This window comes from Convolutriloba macropyga, chromosome 5 (assembly GCF_964194025.1).
Source record: "Convolutriloba macropyga chromosome 5, txConMacr16.3, whole genome shotgun sequence".
Classification (NCBI taxonomy): domain Eukaryota; kingdom Metazoa; phylum Xenacoelomorpha; order Acoela; family Convolutidae; genus Convolutriloba; species Convolutriloba macropyga.
The window spans coordinates 11963806-11985055 of record NC_134472.1 but is presented as its reverse complement, the minus strand read 5'-3'; the positions used below and the strand labels follow the sequence as shown (position 1 = coordinate 11985055).

Below are 21250 nucleotides of genomic sequence, written 5' to 3'. Positions count from 1 at the left end.
TTAAACTGCCTTCAAATCTTTGGGCTCCTTGCTAACATAACTCTTTGCGATAAATGATTCCTTTTTTTTATAGTAATTTGAAAGCAACCCAATTAGTTCAATTAGATTTGCATTATTTTCTCTTAGCTCATTTGCCGACATAAACCACGGTTCATCTATAGTGAATTTTTAAATTAAATACCTGAGCAATTACACAGAAACCAAGTTTACTCAAGAACGATCTTATCGACAAAACCTGGCCATCGCAATTTGTCTTCTTAGTCAGCAAATAGTTATGCTACAATTTCTTATGCAATTATTTAAAAACAAGGTTTTTTTGTTCTATATATCTATTGAAACGTTCTGAAGAGGAATTGTGTAAAAAAACTGATAGATTAAAGTGAATTAGGTAGAGAAAGGGTACTTTTTGCTACTTATTTATATCCTTTGTTGTTATTGATAGTGAATTTTTACAAAAATTGGAGCTCATCTTGTCATATAGTGAAGCTAAATGGTCAAATTCAAAGTTTTTTTGACCAGTTAAGAGCTGTTTTCCTTAACAGACGTGATACATACATATTTATATAATTTGATAGAGCTTACAGTTTTATGAAACGATAATTTTAATTTTATTGGATGTGACCTGGGAATTGTCTTATCAGACTGGATGATCAGATGCAATTGGTATCCAACTGATGGCAGTTGATTTATAAAATAAGTTCGTTAAATCCTTGTTAAATCCTACACAATTAAAAAAACTCGAAAATTTATAGGAGAGCAACAGCAATATATTACTGATTAGTAATGTTCTCATTGAGGTTGATTTCTATATTTCTGTAGGTGCATGTCTAAACAACTCTATGTATCAAGTGGATTACTTTTCCATATTCTATTGCTCTTTCATTACTTTTGTTTTGGTTCAATGTGTAAAAGAAACAGATTAAAAAATTTCGTGCACTTTACTCGAAGATTCACTGCCTACAACCTGCAATTGATAAGCATCGCCAGCTTTTTTTTAGTGAACCTGCTCCAATCAATTTGGCTTAATTTTTATCCAAAGAAATTTATAGGTGGCGTATTTGTTTCCAAATGTATTAATGGTGTGATTGATAACTCATTAAACCGTATTATTGTAAAACCGAAATTTGTGCCGTCTTTGAAATTTTAATTTTTTTCGAATGCTTCCTATAAGTTTCTCTCCTGCTTTTCACTGACTCAATTTTCTGTTTTTTTTTCAGAAAGATTTTGTCTGTCAGGTTACTTGGAGTTGAAGATGAAAAAGGTATGTAAAATTGACCCAATACGATTTGGTTTTTCGTGTTTATTAACCATTTTTCTTAGCCATTAGCCATTGTATTATTGCTCTGTGAATTTCATTATGATACAACAAAAATTCGAATGGCTAAATCGAGATGAAAAATAGTTGGGTAATCGTGGAATTAAGTGACGAAAAAACACTCATTCAATGAAGCATTTTTCGTCCGTATTCCCGGATAAACTTAACTCATTTCCACAATTTTGAGCATTCAGCTTGCCTAATTGCTACAGCCTAATGTAAAAGGTGGAACTTGCTAGAATAGCTACTTTATCATTAATCGTTATGATGACCTCCAATAGTCTTTATTCACAAAAGAGCTGTATGGAAACATTCTCTTTGGTATTTTTGCAGTAATGCATAAAAACGATGTCGGTTACCTTTTTGAGGTGAGAATTGCACTGCAACTCTGAATGAGTGCTTCATTGTTTGGAGCACAGTCACTCATTACACTCATTGCTCGCGCCTGAAACAAAAAAAACATAGTCAGTTTTTGTGTCATTTTATGTAATTGCATTTTCTTTTGCAAAACATACACGGCCGGCAGATTGCCGAAAAATAAACGCCATTGATGACCATAGGGCCGATTGTGATTGAAAGAACGAAAAAAAATTGAAAAATTGATTTCTTTACGAAATATTTCAAAGTGCAAAATATTTTAGTTTCGTATTTAGGCTTATTCCTGTTTCTCAATGAGAGGATGCAGGGGCAAGTTTCAATACCAACAAGGATTAAAAAGGCAACCAAGACCTCAAGGAACAAAATTCAAGTAGAGGTCAACTAAAATAGCTCTTTATGGGTTCATCCCGTTACTATTTTTGAGTTCGTTTTTCGATGTCAACTTTGCTGATCTGATTTAAATTGTTTTGCCGAATAACTGCTGTTGAAAAGCACATTCAGCCGATTGAGAGACAATTGACAATAGCCTAAACGGATCAAAAAGACTTCAGGCAAAAGGGTGAACGAGCAGCATTTAAAGTAAAGTGAAACGAAGTATTGTTTGGCGAAGATTAAGAAACAGCCAGGTGACTTCGAATTGGAATCGAAATAAAACTCAACCTAAACTGTAGCCCAAAATTAATTAAATAATTGTCCAATTATATAATTATGCCGTTAAATTTGAAACAGCAAATGAAGTACACAAATTAGGAGAGATTCATGGAAATTTATTTCTCGCAAGTCGTGACTCCAAGTCAATTGTTTATAAAAAAATTCAGCAATATAGTTTAAATTTTTTTGCCAAATTAGCACCATTTGACAGAAAAAAAAACAAAAAACAGTACAAAAGAAAGAAAAAAGACGTAACAAAAATAAAAGTATTAAAGAACAAAATATATAAATCTGTTATCCTTTCTTAACATTCCTTATCAGTTGCAAAAATCTCAAAAACTGTTCTACATGCACATTATAAAAAAAATTAAGTTAAACATTGAGTAACCACACGACACCAATACGTACTTAAAAAAACTTTAGACACGGGCAACAAATTAAAAATTTATAAACCTGCAGAATTTATTCCATTATTTTGAAACAATCTGGCTGGCCTATCAGTCCTTTAGTTTTTAGATAGTAACAATACTAATCAGAAAATTAAAAATACAGACTTTAATTGTTAAAACCATTCCGGAAGGCAGGAAACAGAAGATTAAAAGGCAGGAAAAAACAGCAGAAGTAGAAAGATAAGCAATCAAGTTCTCTATATTTGCCCACTTTTCGTCGACTGATGCAAACTCAATTTGATAAAGAAAAACAAAAATTCCCAGAACTAAGATTCAATCAAAAAATTACCAGGAAAAGTACAAATATTGAAAAAATACAATTTTTTAAAAAAAATCAAAACTGCGAAGTAGGTTAAATAGCAAAAAGATTGCAAAATTATATATAAGGTTGAGGACGTTAAATGCCCCCCAAACGTACAAGAATTTGTTGAAAGGGTTTAGAAAAACCACATTACGCAAAAATGCTCAGTAGAAAAAAAAATCGACTTCGAATCCACTTAGAATCGGCCAATCGACTTCGAATTGGCTTCGAATCCACTTAGCGAATATATTTGCACACCTGCTTTTTGTGTTGTCCCTCAAGGGTTTGGTAGGGTCAGAAAATTACTCTCTTTTTTCTGCTTTTTATTTGATCTAAAAACTTATGTTTCACGCGCGGCATCGACTTTTCCATCGTGTTTTAAATAAATAAACCTCTTAACGAACATCGATAAAAGAGGCGCTTCGCCAAAACTCCTCTTCGGGTCATAAAAAGGAGGGCAGCTGTAATAGCCAGCTGAGAAGATGAGGGTGGCTATTAAAAGAGACCAGCGTAGCTGTTGGAGATCTCATGCTGGTTTCGGAAAAAAAACACCAAAAAAATTTTTTCATATAGGCAAAATCCGCACAGATACAAAAGACAACGTTTGTTAATTTCTTCCGAGTTTTTTTCCCTGAGTTTTCTTCCTAGACTTGATGTCAACTACAATTGAGAAGTGAATTAATTCTATAGAGTCATGTAACCAATCAGAAACCCCCCAATGTACGAGTTGAAATGCAATTTGAGCCTGACAGAAGTTGCTATGAGTAGTCCCGGGAAAATATTTGGCTGAGAAAACATCAAATAATTGATACTATTCTTGGAAAGAATAAACATCAAAACATGGTTCAAGAAATTAGGATAATTTCTTCAAATACGAGCAACAATCAAGCAAGTTTGTAAAATTCTTGGCGTTTTCTTCACAAGAATCATTTCAAATATTTGAGAGTTAATAAAGTTTCATTGATATTTCTTTGTTTTTTTTTCAGACCACTTACAATTTTGGGACACGTTTCAGCCAGTTCACACACTCCACTCTGTTCCAAGAATGTCTCACAGTCAACGACCTTGTTGACTTCCTCCATGGAGTTCTTGTTTATGAAGCAGAATGCAGCCGGGCCACTCGTCGCGTAGCTCCTGAACAAAAATCGCAACTCTTTCTTTTCCCTGTGATCATATTTGTTTTCGTATCAACGTTTCTGCTCTGGTAGCCAAGACGAAACAAAAACGACAGAAGAAACTCTTAAGAATGTTTTGGCAGGGTCGGATTTTAACGTAAGAAATTATGTATATGTCCTGTTTGGTTCTATAACAAGCTTGGTATCTTCGGTTATTTACAAAATACGTCGAGTGACAGCTATGTTTTTTAAAAGTGCATATTTATGTTCAGTGTGAAAATTTTCACAAAAATGCTCCTTATAATTGCTGACACAAACTGAAGATGTTTGAAAATTCTCATTGCTAGAAGTTTGACATACATTTGGATATTTTAAAGTGGGTTTGGATGCGGATTTTTAAATAACAATTAACACGTCTCTTGAAACACCTTGATTAATCTTGCATGCATTTTAATTAATTGTATAATCTTGCAAGATTTTATCAAGATTTTGCAAGATCAACATCCCAAGTGGACTAGGGAATGGACCAGTGAATGGACTTTTTGTTGCTTTGTCGTTCATTCAAGAGGACTAAGTATATATATCAATTGACAATGAAAAGGATAGTTGTTTGTTCTCATGAACCGAACTCCCAGTCTATGGTGGTACTAGGCAAGCCTAATTTCCTCTTATTTCGTTTTGTCTGTCAAGTCTTGGCCAAGACTTGGATAACAAGTGCAAGTTTCAAAGTAAAAATCAAAAAAAGCGAAAAATACCCGCGGGTATTCTTCGCTTTTTTCAGACTTATTTTGGACGATTTGTCGGCCATTTTTGCGTTCTCCGGAACTATTTGATTGAATTGTCAGCTTTTTTGCGTTTTCCGGACTTAATTTGAACAACTCTCCGGCTACTTTTTTAGTGTTCCGGACCTACTTCGGACAATTTGTCGGTTATTTTATTTGTTTTTTGGAACAACTTTTCGATTTTTCTTCGCTTTTTTCAGACTTATTTTGGACATTTTTTCGGCGTTCTCCAGACCTATTCAGGACAATTTTTTTGGGATTTTTTGCCTTTTTTGGACCTAATTGGTACTGTTTCGTGTCTATTTTTCGCATTTTCTAAATCTCCTTTGGACAATGTGACTGCTGTTTTTTGCGCATTCCGTTCCCTTTTCGGACGATTTATTGGCTGTTTTTCGCGTTTTCCTGACCTATTTTCGACGATTTTTTGTTTTTTTTCGCGTTCTTTTTATCTAATTTGAGGAGCGATTCAAAACCAATTTTTCTCATTTTTGCTGCCAAATTTGAGCAAAGATGAAAATTTTAGCATCAATGAAAATTGAAACTATTGCTATAATTGGTTGAAAATCGATGCAAGATATCACATGTATTAAGTGAACAATACGTGAACAAAACTAACCTGACAATAGCGTCATATGTGCAACTTGTTCCCACTGCTTCTTCCACAAGTTTCTTCAATCCGTCGCAGAAATTCTTTCCTGTCTGAAAATTTACTTACGTTTATTTTTATATCGTAGCAAAATATAGACCTTATTTAATGGTTCTTTGGTCAATGTGGCGTTTCTTCCGCTAATTTTTTAGCGATTGAAATTTGTTTTTGGTACAACTATATGGAACTTTTGGTTTCTTTAAGATGCCAAAATTCTTCATTAATCTAGTGCTTTGTTTTTACGTCCCGTCTGAAAATAACACTTCCCTAGACGAACTGGACGGTTATCTGCTAAGGTCTTGCTATATTCCTGCGAACAACGGTTGTCTGCTAAGATCTTGTAAGCGTCGTGCAAATAACGGTTATCTGCTACGAGACAAGATTGCAACAGTTATCTGCTAAGATTCTTACACGAATCTTGGCAGATAAACGTCTCAAAACATTGGGTCAGAAATTGAAACAGTTTGATTGAAACTTAAGAGACAATTTTACTAGAACGACGGTTATCTGCCAAGAATCTTGCAAGATTAACGGTTATATGGTAAGAGTATTGTAAGAGTCCTTACAAGATGATGCATAATCATACAAGAGTCTTGCAAGATCTTAGCAGATAACCGTCCCAATTTGACTAGGGTTGTTTAGGTTTATATCTAATAGCTTCATTTACAATATTTAATTCTTTTTAGCCAGATTGGCGATTATAGCTCGCCAAATAAATTTCTTTAAAAAAATTGTAGATATATTTTCTTAACAAAAATCAAAGATTTAATTGCTCCCAAACAACAAACACCAATATCAATCTTATCAGATTGTATAAGATTCGTGGTTACAATATATTCATCTCTCTTAAGATCTTTTAAGCTCTGTGTTGGCTCGTAAGATCTTACAGCAGATTTGTTGAAAACTTTTTTTAGCCATTTCACAGGAATTTAAGTGCCTAGAATTAACCAATGTCTTTAGACCTATAAGTTACGCTTTGCAGTACCGAGGTATCCAACACATAGATATATTTCTAAGATTCTCGCAGGATACCACATAAACCTTAGATGAAAACCACAACTAGGGTATAATTATGTTTTAGGTGGGACTTATGGCCATAGAATTGCCGTAAAAGGATTTGTAATTTACCGTAAAAAGGCTGAAGCAAAATTCAATAAGACGCCATGCTGAATTCTTATAATTATAATCAACTTCCGTGAACAATAAAGTAAAATTAAATTAAAAAAAGCATTTTAGTTATATCGAAAAACTTGATATAGGCTTGTCCAGTGCAGCAACAAATTGCCAATTTCTACGTTTAATAGCTCTTATTATGTACTAAAAAAATGCTAAAATGGGCCACTCTTTAGACAAAGCAGGATCATTTTTTTTATGAATGTCCTGTTTAAATTTCCTGCTTTGTCTAAGGATTGAACTAGTTTTATCAGCATCATTTTAAAACGTTCAAGCGAGCAAATAAACTTGAAAAGTTGGCAATCTTTCTTTCGCTGCATTGTTTATGTCATATATCATAAATATATAAAATCTTTTAAACTGATATATGATCTTCTGAAGATTTCCGCAGAAGTCTTGTAAAATATTGTTGCAATTGGACTATATTGTCCTAAATGAGCAAGTTTACATCCTTTGGCTCGTCTACGAAAAACATTTATAGTTTGTGATGCATTTTATCATTTGTAGTTTTTACTGTGCCGAAAAAGATTAGAGTGAGAAACAAAAATGTGAAACAATTTTTTATAATTATATTGGTGTATGAATTAGTTTTGAAAGGCATAATCAACTAATGAAACTTTTGAGAATTCAGCCCTAAAAACTAATCCACCAAACGGTTTAAGAATATGGCCAATCAAATTTTGTCAGAGATATTAATGGTTTGGTTAAAATCGGCTGCTTTTGCTTCTAATTTCTAAGTTTTTTATGTATTAACGACATGGACTGCTGCGGAATATTGAATTTTGAAAAATTGGGACAGCCGACAATACATTAACCGCTGAAACACTACGGCTTGTCCTAATTATTTTTCGTATTTGTGGAAAAGATGTAGCTGTTACTCTGAGTCAAAATTGTCGATTTTGGGTTACGTTATTATCGATGTTTGAAATTAATATTTGCGCCTTCTAAGTGTTTGCACTTCTAAATTGTTGCATAATTGTGTCGAATGTTGTCAGTGGCCTTTTTCATACTATCATAAATTCAACACGTATAAGAGGCTAACTTTCTGGTTACTTCGGTAGGGACAGTGGATTTTGAATTGGTGCTTTATTAGTACAAAAATTGAGCAAAAATTTGCTGATGTTTGAGCTTTTGAAGAGAGATCAAAATGTGGCAAACACATTCAATGCAGACGATTTAGTAATAAAGCGCAATGAGATCATTAAAACATTTAGCTAAAGGTTCCCACCTACAAAAACTACAAATCAGCCACAGCATGGACTTTTTATATATGACTCATTGTAGTAAACAACATAAATGCTGAGAAAGACGTGACAAAATATGAAAAAGTTTGTCAAAAACAGTGTTCTTTTTGCCATTTTTGTTTATTGCCAACTCTCTGTCCAATAACTGCAATTTCGTGTTTTCTAATCCTGATTTACGGTTGAAAAAAACCAAACAGTCATAGTGATAATTGATTTTTGTGCATATTTCACGCAAGATTGCTCGTTATCTGCGTGAAATTCAATTCCAATGGAACATTTTTTTCCTTCAGAGCTTGACGCTTGTCATGGTGTACAATTGTGGTTATCAATAAAAAGAGGGACAGAATAGATCTCACGAAAGGTATATTTGCTGCATTATAACCGTATAACCAACCATTTATATGGTTAACGAAATTTCGAACTTTATTTATGCTTTAGTATTCTTTAGGACTTATTTAATGTGTAACTTGAAAACGGGCCACTGGTTCTCTAGTGCTCTCTCGTGGTCATTTTAAACCAAGGTTGGATGAAAATAATTTGCAATGTACAATTGAATTTGATGACTGCTGAAATTTTTATTTATAATTAATTACACAGAAATTGATAGCAAAAAGAACTAACCCTGCCGCAAGCCAAGTTTTGGGGTGCTTCAATGTTGCACGTTATAGAACATGTGTCAGAATCAAATGCACACCCGAAAAGACTGGAGTCAAGATCTCGAACAGCGGACGGTGGGCAAAACTCTCGCGTTGTTTCGTTCTTGTAGTAGTCGCGGACCTGTTCCAACTTTTCATTTTCGGGTAAAGTTTTAATGTACTGTCTTAATTTCTTTCGCACAGCTCGTTTTGTAGCCTTCTCTGATTCGTCGCTTTCTCCTGGCCGCTGAAAAATTCATTTTTCAGTTCTGTCAGGTTTGCAACCCCCCCCCCCCCTCCCTCACCCAACAATTGTTTTGTAATTCCGTTTAAACGTTTGAACTTGACTTTACATGTGAAGTATTGCAAGATTTTGCATAACTTCGTTTGTCTAGCTATGGCTATCTTTCAAATTTATATGGAACGTAAAGTAAAGACTAAACCTGATATAACAAAGTGGTGTTTCAACGGTGAATAATTAATTAGCCATGAACATTACAAAACTAAAACCACATCGTACAGATTATATTTACTCAGCATGATAGCTGTTTTCCACACACATGTATTAAGATCAGGAAAGTAAGCCAGTGTGAAAAACGCTGGCACGCTCAAACGCTGATATATACGTCGGTAGTTTTCGCATTACAAGTGTGCGTAAAAAGCTGCCAAGTGACTGATTCTAATCCTTTGATCTCGCCCTCGAGTCTAATCTTGTATCTGATTTGGGGGCATTGCTACTGTCACTAAAAATCTCATCAGGGATTTAACAAATTTAGATTCCATAGTTCTGAACAGAACAACCATTGATTTCAACAGTTTCATGCTTATGTCTGTTTTGTATTGGCAAAAAATTAAAATGACAATAATAAATCGTGGGTATTTTTTACTGAGAGAACGTGTTTCTTGACGCTGATGCAAAAATTGTGCAAGTCTATATATTTTTGTCATAATAACCAAATTGGTAGTAATCCATCTAAGTATTTCTTGTTTTGTTTAAATAAAAGAAATGTACTCAAAATGGTAACAAATACAAACCAAAACCAATATTTCGAAAACAACTTGTCAAGACATGTCAGAGTTCAATTTTTAGAATATTCAAACAAAAAATGATGATGCTTTTGATATGGCAAAAACTGTTAATTTTCAAAAATTTAAATTTGAATTTGTTGAATTAAAATTTCCAAAAATTTACATTTGAATAGTTGAGCAATTTCGAAAACCTAGGGTTATCGGCTCAAACATATTTTAATAGGGTCAAAACAAACTAAGCCTTGTGAAAATGCTTTTGATACAGAGGTTGTTGAGTTATTTTTCTATAAAAGAAACGAAAATATTTAAATGAAAATTCGTAATTACTATAGTAAATTATACACTTATAGGATTTCTAACTTTGGAAAAGATCATTTTTTTGTCCAAACCTTAACTTACGACAAACCTTTGGCTATAATTTTTCGGCCGATTTCTTGAAAATTTTTTCGGAAGCTTATAAAAGTGCAACTGAAATTTTTAAATTTTTTTAGTAAAATTAATTAACCAAAAACAGGAAAAATTGTTCAAATATTGTTCCATGAAATTTTTGTTGGCGTTCTTAATGTTGAAAAAAAATTATTGATCTCGGGCAAAAAACTATTACAAGAGAATAATTATTACTCTCTTTCATATAAATTTGATTTACAATATGTTTTTTTTGTTCAGCTGACGTTGAGTTAACTGTGTTGATGGAAAATCAAAATAGAATCTTTGTTGTTGTAAGATTTTCTCAGATGGATGACAATGAATAACTAAAAAAATAATATGAAATAATCTTCATATGCACTTTGCTTCTGAGTCAGTTGCTGAGAAGCAAACTCTCTAAGTATAATGCATTCGACTTAATATTTTTTTATGAAAATGGGTCTTTTTTTCTTATATGAAATTCACAAAAGACAGTTACAATTGTCAGCTTTTTTGGCAGAAATTGACATTTTATTTGAGTTCTCAATTTTTTTAATGTCAAAACCAGACGGAGAGCGTCGCCCACAAATACTTGAGCTCGTGGACACTAGGGAAAAGTAAGCTCCAATCAAGCATATCGTTATTATCATTTTATCTGATCGGATCATGTGGTGGTTACCGTCAGTCAGAAACAAATAAACTGTGGTGTTTGATAAAGTTTGCATCCCAGGTTGAGGTGCGCGCTCCAAATCTTCCTGGTCCAGACCAACCCAGACCGAAACCGCCCTGTTCCAGACCGTCCTAGACGGAAAGTGCCCTGATCCAGACTCAAGTGAACACGACAGTCTGTATGCGCTAGAGGTGCGCTCGAATCCGCCTATGATCAGACTCAAATGCGCCTATTACACCTTCCAGACCCTTGCAATTTCGAGCGCACAAAGGTCAAGTGTGCGCACGATATGGTCTGGAGCAGGACGATTTCGAGCGCACACCTCAGCGTGAGATCATATCTAATCAGGACCAATGAATTCATCTGAGAAAGTAGATCTAAGCATCTAAGGAGTTCAATCATGCTAAAAGGAAATGAGAAGTGTGGTTTATTTACTTTGATCACTGGAAGCGGATTATAGTTGTAGTAATTCGCGTATTTATGTCTGAGTTCATATTAGATTCCAAATGTGCACTTCTGTTGTTCATTGTTTCGTAGAAATTAACTTTAATTGTTTGAGAAGACCAAAATTTCCAAATTTCAAAGTCATTGGGGACATTTTGATACCAACAGTATCAAACATAGGAAATGTTAGTCATTAAAAATTTAAAATATTTTAAACAAAAACTTAATTTTTTAAGAAAAAGATATGAATACTGAAGCAAACTTAATTAAATCCTAAATCAGTCATGCTGAGAATCAATCAGACAATCGGGCTGCCTAGGTTCTTGGCAAACTACTGCTGTCTCATTTAAGATTTGTTTTCGTCTGAAACCGAGGTGTTTAAATTTTTATAGATTCACGATTTGCTTAACTTTTGTGGTAGCTTCGATGATATCAACCATTATTAATTAGTTGCGTTGCTCAGCAGGTCTCTAAAATATATCTGCATTGAAAAGAAATTACAAATATCTTACAAATTTGCTGATTGTTGTATTTTTCATAAAAAACATCAAAAAAGGTCAGCAGGCATATCTATAAATCAGATATAATAGCATTGGTATGAGACATCGATTATGGAACAATCAGGACATCTATTATGGAACAAAACACCTATTTTGCAATATAAGTCTGATTTATATCCCAGGTTTAGGTCCAGACCCAAATTGAGCTATGATCAGACTATGCAGACTGAAATGACCTCTGATCAGACTTTCCGGACCGAAGTTACCTCTGATCAGACCTTCCAGACCAAAATGATCTCTGATCAGACTTTCCAGACCAAAATGTCCTCTGATCAGACCGAAACCAGACCACTGTCCAGACTATAGTGCGCTTATGCTCAGACCCAAATTCAGACCATTGTCCAGACTAAAAGCAGATTATGATCAGACCATCTTCAGACCATGGTCCAGACTCAATTTTAGACCATTGCCCAGACCTTAATCAGAATATGATCAGACTCAAGTGCGCTCAAAATAGTCTGATCAGAGAAAGATTTTAATTATGAACAAATCCCTTAATTTTGCTATAATATATTCATTTCATAAAAACTGGTGTTTGCAGTATTAAAATCATCTAAGGAAAAACCAATTCTGAAAGAATTGCTAATGAAACCGAAACCTAACTGTTGAGAAAAAATTTTTATTTACCATACCCCTTAGTTCATATTTCTGACTCAATGGATGAACTTAGACAGCTTTCCACAAGAAACGTCGTGGTCTTCAGTTAATCAAAATTTCCTCTTGAGGGGACCGGCATTTGCTATCAGCTGGACTCCTTGTTTCTGATCAAAGTCATCGGATTTTAGATGAGTCTCTGATCGGAACGCTGCTTTATTGTTGCCTCTTGGTAGAGCCAACATCCCTCAATAAAAAAAAACAAAACAAAAATTGAAATAATGCACTCGAAATCAGACCTTCCAGACCGAATTGACCTCTGCTCAGACCGAACCCAGACCATGGTCCAGACTATAAAGACTGTGATCAGACCTTCCAGGCCGAATTGACCTCTGATCAGACCGAACCCAGACAATGGTCCAGACTATAAAGACTATGATCAGACCTTCCAGACCGAATTGACCTCTGATCAGACCGAACCCAGACCATGGTCCAGACTATTGTGCGCTCGAACCGATTTCCAGACACTGTAATTTCGGTCTGGGAACACAGGGGTGTGCGCTCGATTGGGTCTGATCATAGCTCAATTTGGGTCTGGACCAAAACCTGGGATACAATTCGTTATATTTTTATTCTGCCTGTTTTGCGCGAACTTTAAGAAAAACGTTAAAAAACTGAGTAATTCTGACACAAATTGACAACCCCAATAATTGAAAATCTATTCTGGGAATAAAATGGCCAGAAAAGAATTTAAATTCTTTAGCCACAAAAATATAGCAGAAAGAATTTAATTTCTTTAGCCACAAAAATATAGCTAATACTGATTATTAGTCTTTCAGTCTTACATATATGTTTGTTCCATGTTTAACTATCTGACTCCACCATATTTATACATTTTTTTTTATAAATGACGTTACCTTTCATTGTTCGTACAATATGACAGAGTCGGTTAGTAGCAGCCAAATACAACTAGCTAAAACTACTTCACACGTAGAAACATGTAGCAGTCTATAGCTTATCCCTGAGGCTGTAAATGAGCCCTACTTGTGTCTGCCCTACAGGCATGCATCAATCAATCTTAGTTAACATATAAAAAAACATTTATGGTGGAAACTTAAAAGTCATTGTTAAAATTGCACACAAAAACAAGAAGACTAACATTACGCTGCAAAAATTTTAAAAAATTACAATTTATTAATCCTAATGCATACAGATCGGAAACAAAGTCTAGAATTATGCTCTAAGGTTTACAATGGAATGTTTGATAAATACTGAAAGAGAAAAAAAAATATTTTGTACGTGGTTCTGAAGCTTTATTGGACTCCAGTCCGGTTAATATTCTACTCTCCGATACGGTGTTCTGTTTTTTTACCCCTATTCGTTTAACCCCCTATATTTTAACCCCGATTTTTTAACTTCTATATCATTTATCCCCTCAATAAATTAAACCCTCTATTATTTCACCCCAATTTTAAGCTTCCTATAATTGAGGATAATTAGGCCTCAATCAATTCTATTTGTTCTAATTAATGGAGATTAAAATTGGGGTGAAATGACTGAGGTGTGAACATACTTTTCACACCTCAATAATTTCATCCCGATTTTAATATGTAAATTCATGGATCATAATTGTCAGGGACATAAAGCTAACGACTCAAAATTTTAAAGCAAAACTATAGCAATTAGAGAATTATTTATCTCATCTAGTCCATAATGAGGCAACTAAAAGCAATTGAAAACAGGAAGGAACTCAAGAACATTTCTTGTTTCGTTGCATTTTGAATTCAGCATGATATCTGCCGACCTTGAGTTTACTATTTCGTCCAAAAACAAAAAATATTGGTTGTAGAAGGCCATGAATGTTATGTTAAACGAATAAATAAGTTTACCACTGCCTGGAATTGCTCGAAATATCAAAGTGCTGCGTTTCCGCTTTTACACAAGATGACCAACTTGTTCGCATAAACGGCAAGCTCAATCATAATGCTTCAATTGGAAAGCTGGCAACACAAAAAGTTATAAAAGAGATTAAAGTCCTGAGAGAAAACATAACTCCCGCAGCAGCCGTAGCCTCCGCAAATTCACCAGTAACTGACGTTCTTTCGACCCAGAATGCCTTGTCGTCAAAACCAAAATCGATACAAACCTCTCATCGTTTGAGAAAGAAATATACAAACAGTCTCAATTCATGAACCATTGGACCAGCATTTTGACATACCGGATATGTTTCAAGAGTTTTTGCGCTATGACAGTGGAAAAGATGACAACGAGCGTATTTAATTTTTGGTGATCCATATATGACGTCGGTTCTCGAAAGCTCCAAATTTTGGCTTGGTCATAGAACCTTTAAATTATCGCCCAAAGTTTTTTTATCAATTATACACCCTTCATGTATATCTTCACGGCATTGCCCCTGCTTGTTTACACGCTCTCCTTCCAAACAATCAAAAAAAAGGCACAACCGATTACTTGATGTCTTAGATACCTTTGCCCCAGAAAGTATGCCCGATAAGGTTCTGTTGGATTTTGAAATTGCCCCCATTAATGCCTTTCAAAAACATTATTCAGCTTCAATGCTATCGGGCTGTTATTTCCATTTACCTCAAAACTTTGTTAGAAAAATCGGAGAACTTGGACTAGAAAAGCTGGTGTCAGAAAATCAAGAAGTGGCTCTGGCGCTTAAAGTGATCCCTACTCTAACTTTCGAAAAAAAGAGGAAATCGAAAAAGCTTTTGATTTGCATGTCGAGGAAGTAACTAATTTGATGGATCAGCAGAGTTTAGAAAGCTTCTTTATTGAGAAAATAGATTTATATAGCTTTAGTTATAATTCCAATCAAATTATATCAAGTGTCCACTATTGAATCGTCCTCCCACAATCCCTCCAAAAATTCGGAATCAAAGAGACGCAGCCATTGAGGGAATTGCCAGAACAACTAATGCTGTTGAGAGCTGGCAATATGGGACACAAGCCTTGTTCAGCAGATCCCATCCTGGAATTTTGAAACTTTTGTTTAACTTACAAAAAAAACGCTGCGGTGCAAAAATTAAACATTTCATTTTGAATGCCCCATCCGAGCAAAAATTCCCAAAGACGAAAAAGTTTGAAAATTTGTAAGGGAAAGTGCAAAACTTGATGCAGATTTACAGTGATGAAACTGATATTCATTTCTTTAGGGCTATTGCCAGTTTGACTTAGTTGTGTATTTATGGTGTATATTATTTTGTTTATGTTTTCGCGTTAAATTAAATTTGAAATCCATCTTATTTTTTTGAGTTCCTTGCGCCTTCCTTGCATCCTCATGGAATTACGTCGAAGCCTCATATCGTTACTCATTAAGGAATTTGATCCCGCGCGTTAACCCTATGATGGGGCCCCTATTTGAGAACACAGTTTTGCGACAATTAGATATAAGGTTTGCACAGCGTAGCTGCTAGCAAAAATATCAATCTGGATTTCACTGAAAACTCTGTTAAACACACGGTTGAAATTCGTTTTGAATTGCTATTTTATGCCTGCTCAGAAAGTAACTTTTAAAATTTCGCTTACAGCCTTTCATTTGAAAACTACCGGTTTTCCGTCTTCTAGACTAGGACAGTCTTTGAACTTTTTTGATTCAAATCAAAGTGCAACTTAAAAGAGGTCAGACTTGTCAACTGTTCGTTTTCGGTCAAAGGCATTGTTCTAAAAAACTGTCTCGTCATTATTCTTTGATTTCAAACAAACGCAAGCTGTTCAATGCCGCACTCTTGAAGGTCAGTAGTTTTGTGTAATTTAAGTCCTTTGAATTTTAACTTTGCTAATTGTTCTTTTGGATGCAGAATTAGATAAAAAATTTTGCTGTTAAATCGATTTCGGGGTGAATAAATTGCGGGGTTAAATGACTGAGGGCTGATATATACGGGGTTAATTTGTAGGGGGTTAAATAAATCGGGGTGAAAAGAAGTCGAACCCTCCGATACAACCTGTGTAAACTTTTCGAAGCGTCAATATGTTATTTTTTGAACTCTTAAAACTTAAGAGACTTAGGCGATATAAGTAACGTCGCAGACTAACACCTAAGTTTTAAAGGAACATGAATTTATTTTAAATGGTCACTGTTGTCCACAATATTGCTCTTAGCAAGGTTTCTGATAGACATGCAGGGCTATTGCATTACTAATTGCGGATTAGGAAGACAAATCGCAAATATTTTTTTAATCGATAGTATACCCCTTGAGAACCCGGGAAGAAGTTTCACCTCTATTTCACCCCTAATTAGCGGTGTATTAGGGTGTAATCCGTTTTCCACTAGGGAAGTTTTCCACAAGAAATAGGGGGGTTATTATTTTTTTATTTTTACACTCTTTACACTCTTTTCCCCGTTATTTTTGGGGAAAATCCTCCCCCCGGGAAATTTATTTTCCAAATTGTTGTTTAGGTAAATAATAAAGAAAATAAAGAATAGAACTTTTCGCCTAATTTTTGCTTTCTTTCGAGACTGCTGTCCAAAATTGTATCGAGGTTTTAAGTTTTGCGAAAAGTGTGCGCAAAAGTGTCTTAACTTAATGATGGTTTCAGTTGCAGAGACGTCAAACCCCGTGGTGCAAGTTTTTTCGGCACTTCTATTGTAGCTATCTATCTATACGGTGGCCAGGCCTTTCAAGACAAAAAATAATCGCACTAAATGCATCAAAATTGGGCATACATAAGTAGGATTATAAATGATTGTGTGTGTTTGTTACCTGATAGGTGAAATCGATTAGAAGGATGAAAATATAGAGCGCGGCAAGTTCTTGGGAAAAATTACAAGAGAATAACTATCCAACACTTTAGAACAGTTACATTGTAACACCTCAAAAGATATATTAAGATGGAATGAATAGTTTTAAAGAATAACTTGATAACTGCTACCGTTTACCGATTCCTCTACCTATCTGCAAGTGAAAACCAGTACTAACTAATTATAAATACAACTGCAACCTATCACTGATTCGTGTTAATTTTTTGGTTTATCTTATAAGAGCCAATTATATTTTCAGAGATAAAATTACCACTGGAATGGCAATTTAAACTCTAACCTCTCTATAATTAAACATCAGCCAAATCTTCTACGTGACGGCTACACTTAAAGATTTGTCTTTTGAGTGGCGCTAATATAGGCTTAAAAATAGCCATTGCTAGACGAGTACATATATTACACGATGACAAGAATTTAAAATCGCGGTATTGATTTTCACTTGAAGTAATATTGTCATTCAGCAGCAAAAATTTGCTTCGACGGAAGTCGAAATGACCACAAAATTCAAGCTGAGATTTTTTCATGCAACATTTTGATCCAATACATGAACTTTTCATAATTCGGAGACTGAAACTGGTTTGGTACAGGGTTAGTGTGAAAATTTTTCAATTCATGGGCATATAGGGTTTCAATCATTACACTTACCTTGACCTGGGTAGAGAGAACAGCTTTTACCACGTTAGCTGCAGATGGGCTCAAGTTTGCAAGAAGTTTCACTCCAAAACAGGCCAGCAATCTATAGCTATTGATCTCCGTTTCTCCCTACAAAAGTCAACCGTGTCTAGAAATATTTTTCCTCACCTCAAGTCCACCGAACAATTTATTTGGGCATATGCAAATTTCGTAACATCACGGAAATAACATAAAAATGGCGCACTGAAATTATTTAAATCTTGTTCATTTTCGTCCTGCAAATACAAAAACAATCAAAAGAAAAAAATTTCAATTGATTGTTGAAAAAATTCTCCTCTTTTGTTCTTTTTTGCCCAAATCAATTTGCATGTTTGAGTTAAATTGAAACCAATGAAAGAAGTAAACGCTCAAATTGCTATTTTGTTTGGTCTACTGCCTGATTTTGTGGAGCATTTGCAGTTGAAACCAAATTTCCCTTTGTTTTAAATTTTGCGCTAATCAAATGCAAATGGTTATACCTTTAATTTTTCTGAAATAATTGAGAAATGTCATAGCATTCACGAAAAAAACAAGTTACAAAACTAGATTTTTCCACGGGAAGCATAAAATTCTAAATCGTTTTTTTGCAAAATCTGTTCAATTTGGGAGTGTTTATCTCATCTGAAGCAAGTCTATATATTGAGAACTGCAGAGTTTCGTGGTAAAGTTGAACATATTTCACAGGAAACTGAATTAACATTTTATTGCGCGTAAAATTGGCAAATGCTTGTTTGAGTTTGTTCCGTAAGTACTTTTTCGGAATTTTCGTCAATTTAAAGGATCTAAAAATTCTTAAAACACAAATCTGTAGAAGGCAACAATACTCTTCAAATAATAAATAATAAAAAGCTACTGGAAGGTTTACTACGAAGAGTTCAAGGCCGTGATTGTAGCAGGATTTTAAAATGAAGTATTAAAGTTTTTCAGAATTCTATATCCTAAAACTCTACTCTGAATCTCTACTCAAAATTTGAAGTCTCCGTTGCAAAAGGTGTATTTGAATTTTTAGAAGATTCATGCATGACAATTTGTATTTCAATCTCGCAGTAAATTGTATGAACGATTGAATAGATTTATCAACATTGCATGATCAGCTAACTTTCAGAAGACCTTTCATCGACCACTTCAACAAAAACACATGCAAAAAAAGTCAAAAACAAATTTAAACGAACTGCAAAACTTCTCAATATTTTAATATTTTTACGCTTTTGTTCTCGCAAAAACAATTCATTCATGTGCCAAAAATCTACCCTTCCCCTAACAATTAACATTTTTTTTAAATTGAGCAAGTATTACTGAAAGTTTGCTAGACCTCTGAAAGATAATATCCCATAGACCATTTTTTTGCTGCTAAAATCTAATTCCTCAATCAAATGTAAGCTTCATAGTAAAATATTGGTCTTAAAACTCTTTGAATTCGAAAAATGTGAAGAAACTAAAACTCAAAACTGAGAATTGGAAAAAGTGCAAAATTCTTCTATAATTCAATTTATAAAAAATTTTTTGTGTAGTCTGAAATTAACCAAATTTGTACCTAAATGGAATAAATTCGAACAATTAACTGAACAATTAACTCAAAATCACTCAACAACAAGATAATCAATGTCAGTTGAAGACGTCAAAAGATGAAAAAAATTAAAAAAAACATTTTTTGGTCTCAATAAACTCAAATATTGACATTTTCGTATTGAATTTAGGCCCTCTTATCAACTTCAAAAGTTTTGAAATACTACAAAAGTCAGCTTAGGACTTCAATGCAATTTTAAGTTCAACAATTTTTCTCCTTCCATCCGTTTCTGAAAGCTCAAATTCATAAAAAATGTGTGGACACACTTTAAGAAAATTACAGACAACAATACAAAAGAAATTCTGTAGTTTGAGCAAGAGTAGAAGTCGTAGCCAGATGATAAAATGATAGTTTAAGAAATTAAACAGATGATTTGGCTCAATTCCATTGGCTAATGCTCCGACATCGTGTAATGAGGCAAAGAACTACAGTTTTGACCCCCTAAACATCGTTGAAGGGAAACGTGAGTATTATCTTTGCCGATTAAATTTTTGCAAAAGTCTTTTTAATCTCCTTTTCGTTCATATAAGAGAAAATATCATTGAAAAATTTGTTTTTAAGTTTTCCTTTAGTTCTAAGGAAAAACCGTTAAGTGAGATGTCAAATTTACTAAATGTTGGAGCTGTTTTTTTGGTCGCTCTGATTGTAGCAATATGATATTTCAAAGAACACAAACAAAATTTTAAATTATAAAATCCAAAAATGTAATCAGAGAAAAGTGTTTCACTTCTGGGAAACATCAATGATGAAAACTTAACATCAGTAAAAATATGACGTTAAAAACAATTTGTAAAGCGATCACATGATACCACGGCATATGATAGGGATTTTGGGTTACTAAAAAAGTGTTATGATTGAGAGAAATGAAATCAAAAAGCATTCCAATTTCGCACGTTTTCGAAGTTTTCCAAAAAAATTAATATACAACGCAATGAATTAGTCACAAAATCCTGCCACAGTTAGTAACAACTAGATATCAATTAGCGACGGTAGATCACAGCTAATATTACTATAAAAAATTATCTTTGTGGAGTTTTTCATATTTATGTTTGTTTTTGTTAATCTATCGTGCCATACAATCCCTTAAAGGTTAAGCAGTTCGTAAAAAAATACGTTTTTGAAAACAATTCAGTCCATAGCTTGTGTAGTATGATAGAGATGAACGAAAACGATTTTTCTAATTGAACAAAAAATAGTCGCAAAGTATGTTTGTTCTTTTTTATCACGCTCTAGAAAAAATTGTCAAAATTTTTGGCATGGTGATAAATGTGCGGCGATATTAACCATGAAAAAAAGCCAAAATTATTTAAAACTAACATTTTTGAAACGATTTTGAGCTTGTAAAAAATTATTCAATTTCGATTTCTGGGAATTATTTGATAAGCGTTGAGGTTCTGAATTTTCATGATATTTGAAAATAATCAAGTAAACATTTTTGGAGCATTGAACTATGCTTCATGTTTAAAGCTCCTTTTTAAATAATACAATTTGATGAAAATAAAGCGACAAAAAGTTCCAAAAAGATTGAGAATCCGTCTTTAATAGTTAGGTAACATTACTAATAGTTTCAAACTTCTCCCAAAATTTTAGTTCTTAGAAGTAGTGCCAACTAATAGAGAAATCAATACTTTATGATTCCGATGCTGCTTTTTTGGTGCAATATAAAGTAGATTTTATAAAAAATGTTTTGAAAGATTTATCACGAATTCAGAAGGTTGATTTCATGCTGCCAAAACTCATTGAAATGAGCCGTAAAATTATTTTTCTATCTTAATGAATATTGAAGAAAATTATTGCTCTTTGGACACTATCTGAAATAAGCCTTGGCTACTTATACTTT

General features: G+C 33.9%; 1 protein-coding gene across 3 annotated transcripts in view; it reads right to left on the bottom strand.

The window, feature by feature from the left end:
• LOC142339141 (uncharacterized) overlaps window positions 1-21250 on the bottom strand; it is a 171986-nt gene that overhangs the window by 33240 nt on the left and 117496 nt on the right. For all 3 annotated transcript variants that reach the window (XM_075388898.1, XM_075388896.1, XM_075388897.1), the window contains 5 exons: window positions 17817-17933; window positions 8676-8936; window positions 5608-5690; window positions 4090-4228; window positions 1675-1760 (listed from right to left, as the gene is read on the bottom strand). In XM_075388898.1, coding sequence (XP_075245013.1) covers window positions 1675-1760; window positions 4090-4228; window positions 5608-5690; window positions 8676-8936; window positions 17817-17933 — 686 coding nt within the window. The remainder of the gene's footprint in view (window positions 1-1674; window positions 1761-4089; window positions 4229-5607; window positions 5691-8675; window positions 8937-17816; window positions 17934-21250) is intronic.